The sequence below is a fragment of the Sebastes fasciatus genome, chromosome 8, assembly GCF_043250625.1.
Source record: "Sebastes fasciatus isolate fSebFas1 chromosome 8, fSebFas1.pri, whole genome shotgun sequence".
In the NCBI taxonomy this organism is placed as follows: Eukaryota; Metazoa; Chordata; class Actinopteri; order Perciformes; family Sebastidae; genus Sebastes; species Sebastes fasciatus.
In genome coordinates this window covers 22,188,709-22,201,302 of record NC_133802.1, presented here as the reverse complement: position 1 = coordinate 22,201,302, position 12,594 = coordinate 22,188,709, and the positions used below count along the sequence as shown (strand labels likewise).

Below are 12,594 nucleotides of genomic sequence, written 5' to 3'. Positions count from 1 at the left end.
TTGAATTTTATTAGTGCATCACTTATTCATACGCTCACATTACTTATTTATACCGCGCTAATACGCATCAATGAAAATGATTATGATGAGGAAATGATTTGACAAAATTGTTTTGGACTGTCTGCCATGCTGAAAGAAAAGTTTGTAGTTTGCATTTATTGTTATGAGTCTTTTTTTTTATTTTTTATTCTACACATGATATTATGATTAAACTAATGTTGACATGTGGATACATTTTAAATGTCATAATTCAGAATCTTTATTATAGGCCAATTAGTATGCCGGCTTTTCATTTTTTAGGAAATCAACTTCAGATTGGACCCCTTCGTTTTATCCTTTTTAATTGCACAGTGTACTATCTTTCAAAGTGTTAGAATAGGCAATGACATTTTGATGTGCGAATTATCATTATTGTTATGCAACTACACAGCACTAATACCGCAGCATGTGTCGAGCATGTGTCCATACAGGCCACGGGCCAAAATGTTTGTACAAATATTTCCATTGCTGCGGTTGCTCATCTACCAAAAAATCACACCAGTAGCTGCTCATCACAGGGCACAAATAAACTCATATATTCTTCATTTCTTTTGCGTTGTTTGTTACATTCACAATTTCTTTTATTTTGAATAATTTGACTGAAATGTTAATGTTCAAAAAAGCAGAATGAGGTATTTATTAAGCTATTATCAGTGGTCTAAACGACACATTTCTTAAATGGACACCCGAAACCAAGTTGTAGAAAACGCGTTATGCTGTTCGGTGTGAAAATTCAGCTCACTTGGTGTTTTTTTTTTTAAGTTGCAGAATATCTAGTTGCTGAAATCCAAATTCCTCTCATTCTCAAGTTTTATGGTTTTCTATAGAACAAAGGGATTTAGCGTTACTACAGCCATTCGGAGTTTTTATGGTGGACGTAGAGAGGATTTTAGTGGTCAAATTCAAGTGCTGTGTCTGGACAGCTGTCTGCTTTCTTTGTACTTGGATGCAGGATGCATCATGTGAGACAACCTTTTGTCTGTAGAGGTAGTAAACAAGCTAATGCCAATGCCACCTTTTTCCACAAATACGCCTGCAATGGACTCTCATTTCCAATGCTGAATGTCTGACGATGTTGCTGCTGGAAAATCCACCAGACACCAACTTTGTTTTCCATTATTTTTAAACAACACAGGTGTCCTATAAGTGATTGTAATAGAACGATATTGTTATTGGACTATTGGATAATAATTCAAAAGCCTATTGCAACATTTAGGAAGTAGCCTATAATCATAAACAATGGGGCCATCATATTAATTTCACCTTGTGATAGTATCAGTTAGTCTATAAAGATTCGAAGACTGCCCTCAATAGTATAATTAAAAGTCTACAATGACGCAGGAAAGAACACGCAGGCGCATCTTTTTCTACAAACCATTCGTTTATTACATTTTATTGAGAAAAAAAAAAAAGTCCGGAGGACATGTCTCTCTTTTTTTAACAGTTACCCACAGATAAATGTCGAAAATAAAATTATCACAGCAGCTTGGAGCATCAGCTGGGACTAATTTAATTTTGGAGGGATACATTCATACTGCTTGGTCAGTCAGAATAGGCCCAGTGTTACTAACCATTTTACAAGAAGACTACTTTAAAAACGTATAGACAAAAGCTGCAACCCAAAACATTTAATTTGATCGAGTAGTGAGTCCAATGAGATCCCAAAATGTCCATTTGAATATTCTCAGAGTAAGAGGCACACACACTGCGGTGATTTTCTCTTGTCAGTATAACCACTCCAAAGTGAATAATGCTGAATCCAGCAATTAGATGGGGTGTAATTATGTTTTTCACAGTTTGTGTTTATGTCATCAGGGCACATTTTCCCACAGCTAGAGATGCAAAGGTCCCAGTGCTTCACTGGTATATAGCCTACTACTCCTGCAGAGACTCCAGGAACTTGGCTCTTGAATTGCGCAGTTCGTCCTCCATGGACTCATGTCATGATCCAAAGTCAAAGGGAATAATGAGAGTGAGGCCGATTATACTTCAGCTTGCACAGTCAACATGCATGCTGTGTCTCCTACATTGCCTAACCGTCGGTAACAGTGTTATAGTCGCACACCACCAGTCTAGTGTAGCAATGTTTTTCATTCAGTGAATAAAATGTATGACGAATTAATATGTTGCATCATTTTAGACCAACTCATCCACACTGCTGTTTAATAATCGTGTGTGCAGCAGACTCATGTATGAAAGAATAAAAGGAAATTACATATATATATATATATATATATGTATTCATGCATATTCACACACTACAGTGTAAAATGTCCTGGTGATGTCTCAGAGATTTGTGAAGCACAAGTCATTCATTGTGATATGTTAAACTTTTTTGGAAATAGTGAAACGATGATTAGACTCGTGGGGTTGCTTTATACCTCATGTGGGCTCCATTCACAAGCGTCTATGCAGATGTTGTACTGTGTTTAACAGTGTCAGTGATAATAATTCCTCATTCTATGATAAAAAAATATATATTAAAATCACCAGTGTAGTTAAATAGTTTGTGATATGGATAGTAACTCTCATTTAATAATAGTAATAATTTTAAATAATAATAAGTTAATAATAATAATAATAATAATAATAATAATAATGTGACCTGTAACATAACACTATGAAATGTTAGTGAGAGCAGTGTGCAGTTTGTGCTGTGCCTGTTTAAGGAGCTGTAGCTGTTTAGCCATAGCCTATACCAGCAGCCAGCCCATAAACATAAACGCACACAGCACATATCTCTCTAATTGTCATAAGCCAGCGAGCAGGAATCTGTTACTGGTTTTACTTAGTGCTGCCTGTGGTGTGTTTTGAAAATTATTCGTTACTTTGAACCCTCCTCGATCTTACCTAAAGCCCAACCACTCCTACACATCCAACTCTTTCCAAATTGATATATGACAATATCTACTTTCGATCACGTGTCTCTTGCGAGGGCGACTTAGACGGATTGCGCGTCATCTCGCCTTCCCAAATTTCCCCCTTCTGCTGCAGCTCGTATCCCAAAACATCTATCTATAGTACGAGAGAAGGAGAGAAGGAGAGAGAGAGAGGAAAAAGATGTTTAACTCGGTGAATCTGGGCAACTTCTGCTCCCAGACGCGCAAAGACCGGACATCCGAGTTTGGCGACAGGACTGGCTGCGCGTCCAACATCTACCTCCCCAGCTGCACCTACTACATGCCCGAGTTTTCCGCCGTCTCCTCGTTTCTTCCACAGGCCCCAGGGTCCAGGCAAATCAGCTACCCTTATTCCACAAATCTGTCCCAAGTACCGCCGCCGGTACGGGAAGTTTCATACGGCTTGGACGCTGCTAGTAAATGGCACCACAGCAGGAGCAATTATGCATCGTGCTACTCTGGAGAGGATCTGGTGCATAGGGACTGTCTTCCACCATCCACCATGACAGAAATGCTTATGAAGAACGAGAGCGTGTACAGCCACCACCATCACCATCACACCCATCCGGGCTCCAATCACCACCACCACCCCTCCACAGCAGGTTTTTACTCCGCCGGCGTGGGGAAAAACAGCGTCCTCCCGCAAGGTTTCGACCGCTTTTTTGAGACGGCATACTGCAGCAGCAGCACGGACAATCAGTCAGACAGTTGTTTACAAAAGGGCGAGGGTGAAAAGCTGGAAAGCGACTCCCAGCAGCAGCAGCAGCAACAGCAGCAGCAGCAGCCCATAGCCTCTGGAGCAGGAGAAAAAGACCCAGAAGATGAGGGGGAACATACAAATTCAGGCTCATGCACTTCTTCCTCTGCAGCTACAACCACCAACAAGGACGGCACCACAGCCAGCAAGAGCAGCAGCCACTCGAGTAGGTATACACACCGAGAAAAAGCTGTAATAAAAATGTGGGGGAAGAAGGTTAAGGGGGACTAGCCCTAGTGTTTTGTCGGTCAGATTTTATGTGGAGTTTTATAAGCATTCAAAGGATTTTTATTATAACCCTACAAAGCTCTTTCTTGCAACGAGAAGAATTTTTACGATGGGAAAAGCGCTTTGAAAAAAAAAAAAAAGAGGGGATGTTATACACAGACTGCTTGTATATATGGTGAGAGTCTGTGAAATTTTTTAAGAGAGAGCTATTGTGACAAATGTTAACTTTGATCGTGAACTTGCGTTGGGCATTTTTTAAAGGGGATTTTTTTCCTCGTTGGGTGCTGTCGTGTGTAAAAACCAATTGGGCAGAACATTGCTTTTGGCGTCTTGTGAAATTTTCTTTTTTTTTAGCACTGCTGAGTTTTTGCCCGCAAAAAGACATGCTGCACAGAGTATTACACACTTTACGGTTAAATGCGTTCCTCTCTATCTCTATCTATCCATATCCTGTATCCACCTAGATAGATATCATTCTATCTAGTGACAGATTACAGCCGGTTCCTCCATTTACAAGCAGATAGTAGATTAATCAGTAATAGAGGATTTAGTGTTTTGCATCGCCCATATAGGAGGAGAATGCATATGTCTTGCAATTTATGCTATTTCCTCAGTGGCCGCTGAGAAAAAAAAATCCATTTCCTTTTTTACATTCCACCTCTCTACTACTAATCTGGATGCAAGCTGGCATTTCTGTTAACTTGCATGACTTGCATGACCAGCATGAAGTAAAAACTTGATTTAAAAGTGTAAAAAGGCTCTTATTGCAGCACACATTTAGTGTTTATCCTCCTGTATACATGGCATTGGCCCAACCAGGCTGCAGATACAAGCTAACTGAGTCTAGCCCACCTCTTCCTTTTGAAAACAATAAAAAAAAAAATCTATTTCCCCAGTCACCTGTTTGATAAGACATTATAGGGCCACAGAGGTCTGCAATAGGGCCATTGCAAACATGAGCGATGCATTGCAACTCGTTGCCAAAAGATTGTGTAAATTGTTAGTTTAGCTCCAGAGGAATGTGGCGCACCATAATGCGGTGAAATACTTTTGTTGTTGTATATTTATAACAGATAAACACGTACTTAAGAGGCTGTAAGTTGATATTATTTCCTCCCAAGCGATTCGGATATTTAACACTCTTTATGGCCGGTTTATCTGATAGCCTCAGCCACTTTACTTGATGAATGCTGACTGAAATGTTGTCATTAGTAATGCCACTGAAGCTGAGTTCTCAGCATCTAGTCTTATAGTCACCTCAGCATTAAAGCTTCTTTTTGCATATATCATTGTTCATTAATATGATGTTGTTGCTATTTCCCCCTGATTTTTATTTTAAATATTATAATTTTTTTTCTTCCAGGTACTCCTCGCACAAGGAAGAAGAGGTGTCCATATTCCAAGTTTCAGATTCGTGAGCTGGAGAGGGAATTCTTCTTTAACGTTTACATCAACAAAGAGAAAAGGCTTCAGCTCTCCAGAATGTTAAACCTCACCGACCGTCAGGTTAAAATCTGGTTTCAGAATAGAAGAATGAAAGAGAAGAAGCTGAGCAGAGATCGCCTGCAGTACTTCTCTGGAAACCCTCTCTTGTGAGCAGAAAAGTGTCACACTCTTTTGGTCAGTGACATTAAGGCCTACTCTTTATCTCATTGAATTGTAACCGTGGTGGGCATAACCGTTTTTCTAAAAAGGAGCCCATATCACCAACAGTGCAATGTTAAAAGTGGACAGTGGGAATAAATAGGCCTGCATGGGATAAAAAAGTCGCCATTTTCTTATTGCCCCACGGGCGGCGGTGCATTTCTAGCAGAAAAAGGCCTAGAATAATCATTTATACCTATGCTGTTCTTTAAATATGTCTCTCTATTTATCACGATTCTCCATTGTGTTTTATTCTATTGTTCATATAGACATATTTGTTGTTAAAAATATGAAATGTAACAATGAATCCTTATTGCGCAGACAACTTTGAGCTCTTTCCCCACATCCCTCTGGTCTATGTATATAGTATATCATGATCTAATTATTTCTCGACCAGAGTATAGGGACAACTTCTATAGCAAAATCTCCCATGGCTAAATTTTTTTTTTTCGCCATTGAGAACTGTGACGTCCAATCTGTGAAAGTATATATCCCCCCCTCCAAAATGTACAGAGCAGCCTATGCTATGTGCATTCGTGACTGTAAATAGAAGTATATGTTGAATTTCCTTTCCCCTTATACCCCTGCTGCTATTTTTTCAGTACACTTGCCCCATACAAACTTTTAACAGCTTTAACGCCAAACACTCGTTAAATTATTTGCTTCAAACATTTGGATTCCAAGAGAGGAGGAACAGATTTGTTGGCCTGTGTATCATTAATATAATACCTATGGAATAAACAGAAACGTATAGGCAAAAAAACTCCACGACTTTGTGCTTTTTGTGCCCATCATTATCACAATTACCATTACTGCACATCCATTTCTGGACAGTTTGCTGTTTTTTGTGCTCGGTGAGTCAGAGCAATTTTTTTTGCAAATAAGCAACCAACTCATAAATGTGCGTATATACTGCTCATAAACGTGTGTATAACCTAAAAACTGTTGGCCTGTACCAACACGAGCACACTTTTTTGCACACTTGTGTTAATGGCCAGTTCATGTTGATACACACATTTGTGCTATGTGGTATAGATTTGGTGGCGCTTGTGAATGAGGAATAGTGTCTGCGGGCCTATACACTTGTCTGATTTTTTGGCTTTTTTTAAGGTTACACCAGTCTGAAAGATTAAATTTGAGAACAACGAACATATAGAGGCCAGAATTGTAGAAATGTATAGAAAGAAGAGTGGAATGATAACCTCTTTTTAGTGCCCACTAAATGGAATCGCCACTCTTGGAGTCTAGACACTGCCATAAAGACAGAGGCACTAAATGGCTATTTTTTTCTCTTAATTGCACCGTCTGTTCGAGGGGGGAATGGCGTTCACTTCCGCAGTAAATAGTAAACAAGTAAGCCTGGATGTCCGAAGGGGGTTAGAACAAAACTTGCCAAGAGGTTTCGACCTGAACTCTGGGTCTGTGTGTAGTCTGTAACGTCAAAAAACCAAAACCCCCTCTCTGCAGCACAACCCCAATGTCCACCATTCTTCTAATCTGGATGTTTGGAAAAAAAACTCAGCAAATCCAGTTTTTACCACAGTGGAGAGATTTTTCCCCTTGAGTAAGTTTAATTTTTAATTATTTCTTGTTAAAGATCTGGCCTCGTGGAATGTTTTGCTGCACATTCAATTTGAAATAACAATCTTGTTTGTGTGAGCTGACCCCAAACATCAGCCTTTTTCCAACAATTATGAATAAATGATTGTTGACTAATTGGACCACGTGTTAGGTGTTATAATGAGATATAGCTAGGGGAAAGGAAATCATAATTGGCATGTTATTTTTTTTTTTCCAACCCAAATGTGTGTGTGTGTGCAACTTTTTGCTGAGTGTATTTCGTACGTGTGTTCCTCCAACATATGTGCATGATGATTGCACGTGTGCATTAACTACAATTTATAATTAAATGTAGTCTTTGAACTTCAATAATGTCAAGGCCTTCACCTTTAACCCGCCGCAATAAAGTGGAATCAAGGAGACACTTTAGCCCGGAAATGTGCGCAGCGGCTGAATGGGCCAATGAGAGTGAGTGGGAACAGAAAATGTGGAATGTGTCCAGAGTGCAACTTTGACCTCCTCGCATTAAACTACAGCAGGTAACTTTGCCAGCTTTAGCACGCCCAGTAAATACACTTTATTGTCCTTGTAAAATGTATACATTTTCACGCATGAGGAGTTTTAAAAACATGTTGGTATAAACTGTAAGACCTATATTTGTATTCTCTAAAGAAGAAAAAACATGTTGGTGTGTGGCTGTCCTCGTAATGGGTGGTTCTGTTAAGTGCAAACATGACGGTTTGTTGCTTTGCGTGGGTGTGTGTGTGTCTGTGACTTTTTTGAGATGGGACTCTCTGGCTGCTCAGGCTGCTGTGCATGGATGAAAGAGATTTTACAGTGCAGACTATAGTGCATGGTTCTGTATTTACTCCTTATGGTTGCAGGGTCGTTTTGGATAAGGTTTTTGGTCAGGGTTATATTATTTTAATATATAAGGAAAGGAAAAACTCTCCCAGGTTGTATCCACGTGATACATTTTTTTTCCTCTGCACATACTAATCAAGGGGTTATAGGCTATTGAATGGTTTTATACTACAGTGTACCACTCACATCTCAGAGATTTTACAGTGCAGACTATAGTGCATGGTTCTGTATTTACTCCTTATGGTTAGGGACGTTTTTGGATAACCATTAAGGTTTTTGGTCAGGGTTATATTATTCTAATACAGTGTATCACTCACATCTCAGAGATTTTACAGTACAGACTATAGTGCATGGTTCTGTATTTACTCCTTATGGTTAGGGACGTTTTTGGATAACCATTAAGGTTTTTGGTCAGGGTTATATTATTCTAATACAGTGTACCACTCACATCTCAGAGATTTTACAGTGCAGACTATAGTGCATGGTTCTGTATTTACTTCTTATGGTTAGGGTCGTTTTTGGATAACCATTAAGGTTTTTGATCAGGGTTATATTATTTTAATACAGTGTACCACTCACATCTCAGAGATTTTACAGTGCAGACTATAGTGCATGGTTCTGTATTTACTCCTTATGGCTGCAGGGTCGTTTTGGATAACCATTAAGGTTTTTGGTCAGGAAAAACAGGAAAAACTCGCCCAGGTTGTATCCACGTGATACACACTTATCTTTTTATTAGAATTAACAAATATACCTGGCATATATTTTCTCTTCATGCTCAATCAGAATCAGAATCGTGTTTATTGCCAGGTGTAAGAGGTATACACTAGGAATTTGCTTTGGATGTGTTGGTGCAAGTTAAACAGTATAATAACAAAAGAATAGATAAAACGTTAGAATAATCTCAATCTGCATATGTCAGTGTAATAATATGTGCATGGATGAAAGAGATTTTACAGTGCAGACTATAGTGCATGGTTCTGTATTTACTCCTTATGGTTAGGGTCGTTTTGGATAAGGTTTTGGTCAGGGTTATATTATTTGAATATATAAGGAAAGGAAGGAAAAACTCTCCCAGGTTGTATCCACGTGATACACACTTCTCTTTTTAGTATTAACCAATATACTTGGCAGATATTTTCTCTTCATGCTCAATCAGAATCAGAATCAGAATCGTGTTTATTGCCAGGTCTAAGAGGCATACACTAGAATTTGCTTTGTATTTGTTGGTGCAAGTCAAACAGTATAATAACAAAAGAATAGATAAAAACGTTAGAATAATCTCAATCTGCATATGTCAGTGTAATAATATCAGGAAGGACATGTGGGGGCCGTTCTGACAAAAGAAAGATCAAGGCTATAGGAGCCTCTCTCCCTCTCTCTCTCGCTCGCCACACCCACCAACCTTGGCCCTGGGACGGTGACGGTGACGTGCGTAATTTGTAGGTTTCTCCAACGTCACTAACGCAGAAGGAGCCGCGCTGCAGAGGCTTCTGCAAATGTTGTCTATCAACCACACGGGGGCCAGGAGCCTCCTGGCCTCCACACCACTGTTTTTGTTTCCTCAACGGGATCTTTGAAAACGTTTCATGAGATGGATGCCTCGGTGACATCAGAGTAGTATTATTAGTCCTATAGCATCCTCTTCGTGATGTGACAGAAGTCCACTCTGCTGGTATGCAGCTCCTTGTGCCATGTCTCAGCCCGGTTGTGGTTGTGGTGAAGGAAAATGGCGGTGGGGTTTTATGTAGATGAGGTTGAGCCAGGAGGGAGAGCCTGGTGCCATTACAGTGTAGAAAGGAAAAATTGATTAGTTCAGCTCTATAAAAATCTGAGGAATTGTTTTCAAGAATCTCATCTTTTTTCGATCTGCTGCTGTAAACTATCAATAAGACTTAATTTTATTTTATTTTTGGAATATAACTGTAGGCTATAAACAAATAATATTTGCTTCTGAGTCCATGGAAGAGTGTGTATGTTGTAGTGTGTGATTGTGTGTTATCAACTGGTATTATACTGTATATTGAAAGTTGTAAGATTATTTCCATAGGCCCCTTAAACCTATATAACTTAAATACTGTGGCAATACAGTATAAGTAATTACATCGTACGTGTACTTGAAAATGAAAAAAAAAAAATCTTGGCAATAAAATGAACAGCTTCGAAAAATAATAATAATAAATAAATAAAAATGAAGCTCGAAAAAATACCAAACGCAGTATATATTGAAATATATAGCAAAATGTTTAATTGTAAAAAATAATTAAATGTAAATAATAAATGTTTAATTGTAAAAAAATAGTATATTTTATAATTATACTGTGTGTATATATATATATATATATATATATATAAAGCTAGAAAAAAAAGAAAAAAAACACAGTATATATACGAAAAGAAATCCGCCAAATGTTTAATTGTTTGAATACTATTTTTATAACATTTCCAAATATAAAAAATAATTAAATGTAAATAATAAATGTTTAATTGTAAAAAATAGTATATTTTATAATTATACTGTGTGTGTATATATATATATATATATATATATATATATATATAAAGCTAGAAAAAATACAAAATACAGTATATATTTATATATATGAAAAGAATGTTTAATTGTTTCAATACTATTTTGTAACATTTCCAAATATTTTTTGTTTCTGTTTTTGCTGCGGCTTTAAGGAAACAATTTATAATTGGTAAATTGCTATTGTGTTTTTAATAGTGATGAAAATGTGGAGGTATTCCTGTTTTGTTTTTTTCTTTCTCTGCACATACTAATCAAGAGGTTATAGGCTATTGAATGGTTTTATACTACAGTGTACCACTCACATCTCAGCACCTATCCTGTTCTATAGGGCCATAAAACAGTTCGACGCTGTAAAAACCAACTCCTGCTATTGCTGCAACTCTCCAAAACGCATGAATTGAATTGACATTTGTTTGTATGTGTTATTTATTTATTGTTGCCATGCACCAAGTTTTAGTGTGACTGTAATTTATAGAAAGTTTTCAGTCAGATATGGCGGCTGGTGTGTGTGCGTATATTTGGTGTGGTCGTCTTCGTCAGTGACAATAATGTAATGGGCCTTATACTGCTGTACTTTGATGGTGGTTACAATTCTGGTTTTTAATTAAGAACTTACATGATTCCGACACCATAAATTTGCAGTTGCGCACGGAGTGGACAGCAGCATGAAAGAGGACACAAAGCAGAAACCTCCTCACGTCCAAACTGGAAAGATATTTCAAAGTGGCTGCCAGGAGCAAATTAGTTGTGTCGCCCCAGTGGCTCCTGATTAGTACAATAAGGAAAAACCCCTTTAGCGTGCCTTCTGTCCTGCAGCATTCAACACCCATACCTGTTCGCAATAGAATAGAAACAGCCCTCCAGGTCTCGCAATCAATTCGACGACAATTTAGTGGCGAAAAGTGCTGGCTGTAGTTTAGACAAGTGTAAAGACCTGTGCTAAAATACAGTCACAGTCAACGCCATGTGTGTGTGTGTGTGTGTGTGTGTGTGTGTGTGTGTGTGTGTGTGTGTGTGTGTGTGTGTGCAGCTCTTGGTACGTTTTGGCGAGCAGTGTGTGTGTACAAGTGTGTGTGACAGGAAATAATTGAAGGTTTAATGCATTCAAACAAGGCCTAAAGCATGTAGCCTAGACATGATTAAAAGCCTCAAATTTTGCATGTTAAACTGTCCTCACTGCAAACTGAGATACTTTACACGAGAGACACAGCGGAGGCTGCAAACATCTGCAGAAAAGAAATTCACGAATTTTGTAGGTATATGTTCTTTTTTGGAAAACAAGGTTGCGTTGGTGTTTCCATGAGTGAAATAGATTTGGATAAACAACAACAGAGTGCGCAGAAATGTGCATGCTCCGTGACAGCTTTTCTCCATTTTTTAATAGCCATTTTATTCTTAATACTCATTGCAATATATACAAATGTATGTCTTATAAGCCCAGTCAGCTTTATTATATATTCTTTGGGTCTGTAGCATCCAAGTAGTTTGTTTTCAGCAGTAGTTTCGGTCACATCTGTTTCATAATACGGTGTCTATACCACACAATTGCGTGTGATCGTGTTCCAGACTCTGTCATTAAGTGCAATGATAATGTCTATTCTGTCACTGGCAGTACTGTCAAATCACATGTTAGTCTGTGACATCATGCACATTTGTACACACTGTTCTCTGCGTTTCTTTTTGAAATTTAATTATTATTTAGAGCTCCTTGAAAAGTTTAGTTTGTATTTATGTGCTTGACTCTATTTCTTTTTGTGCTGCATGGGCTGAGTCGGACGGAGGTATAGCCTGCAGGCTAGGTGGGAATGTGCCATAAAGCAGTTTTTGGGTGTGGGTTTGTGAGGTGGGCAACATTAGGTGTGGTTATTATTATTAATGTGTCCCTACATGAGGCAGAACAGTGTGCGGATTAAAGAAAGATGGAGTGTGAAAAGAATATCCGTAATCCTTTTCCAGGATTTTCCTCTTCTTGGGGTGGAAAAACTCCCATTCTTCAAAATGTATTTTTTTTTTTCATTGCTACATAAAAGTTTTTACTTAGGGGCGCACGCCAGTTTATAGTTTATATT

At 38.3% G+C, this 12,594-nt stretch overlaps 2 protein-coding genes across 2 annotated transcripts in view; both read left to right on the top strand.

Annotated features, from left to right (window-relative positions):
- rbms2b (RNA binding motif, single stranded interacting protein 2b) overlaps window positions 1-11,254 on the top strand; it is a 212,966-nt gene extending 201,712 nt beyond the window's left edge. Inside the window, exon 15 of the transcript XR_012594972.1 lies at window positions 11,239-11,254. The gene's annotated coding sequence lies outside the window, so the exon portion shown is untranslated. The remainder of the gene's footprint in view (window positions 1-11,238) is intronic.
- Window positions 2,669-8,011, top strand: hoxc11a (homeobox C11a). Its single transcript, XM_074644303.1, has 2 exons — window positions 2,669-3,862; window positions 5,288-8,011. Exons 1-2 carry the CDS (start codon window positions 3,100-3,102, stop codon window positions 5,518-5,520), a joined length of 996 nt encoding a protein of 331 aa, XP_074500404.1. The 5' UTR covers window positions 2,669-3,099; the 3' UTR covers window positions 5,521-8,011.
- Window positions 11,255-12,594: the final 1,340 nt, after the last annotated feature.

Excerpts from the sequence above, each read along its gene's own strand:
- hoxc11a (XM_074644303.1), top strand. The coding sequence starts at position 3,100 with ATGTTTAACTCGGTGAATCTGGGCAACTTCTGCTCCCAGACGCGCAAA. Across the intron at positions 3,863-5,287 it reads CAAGAGCAGCAGCCACTCGA|GTACTCCTCGCACAAGGAAG; the intron begins GTAGGTATACAC and ends TTTTTCTTCCAG.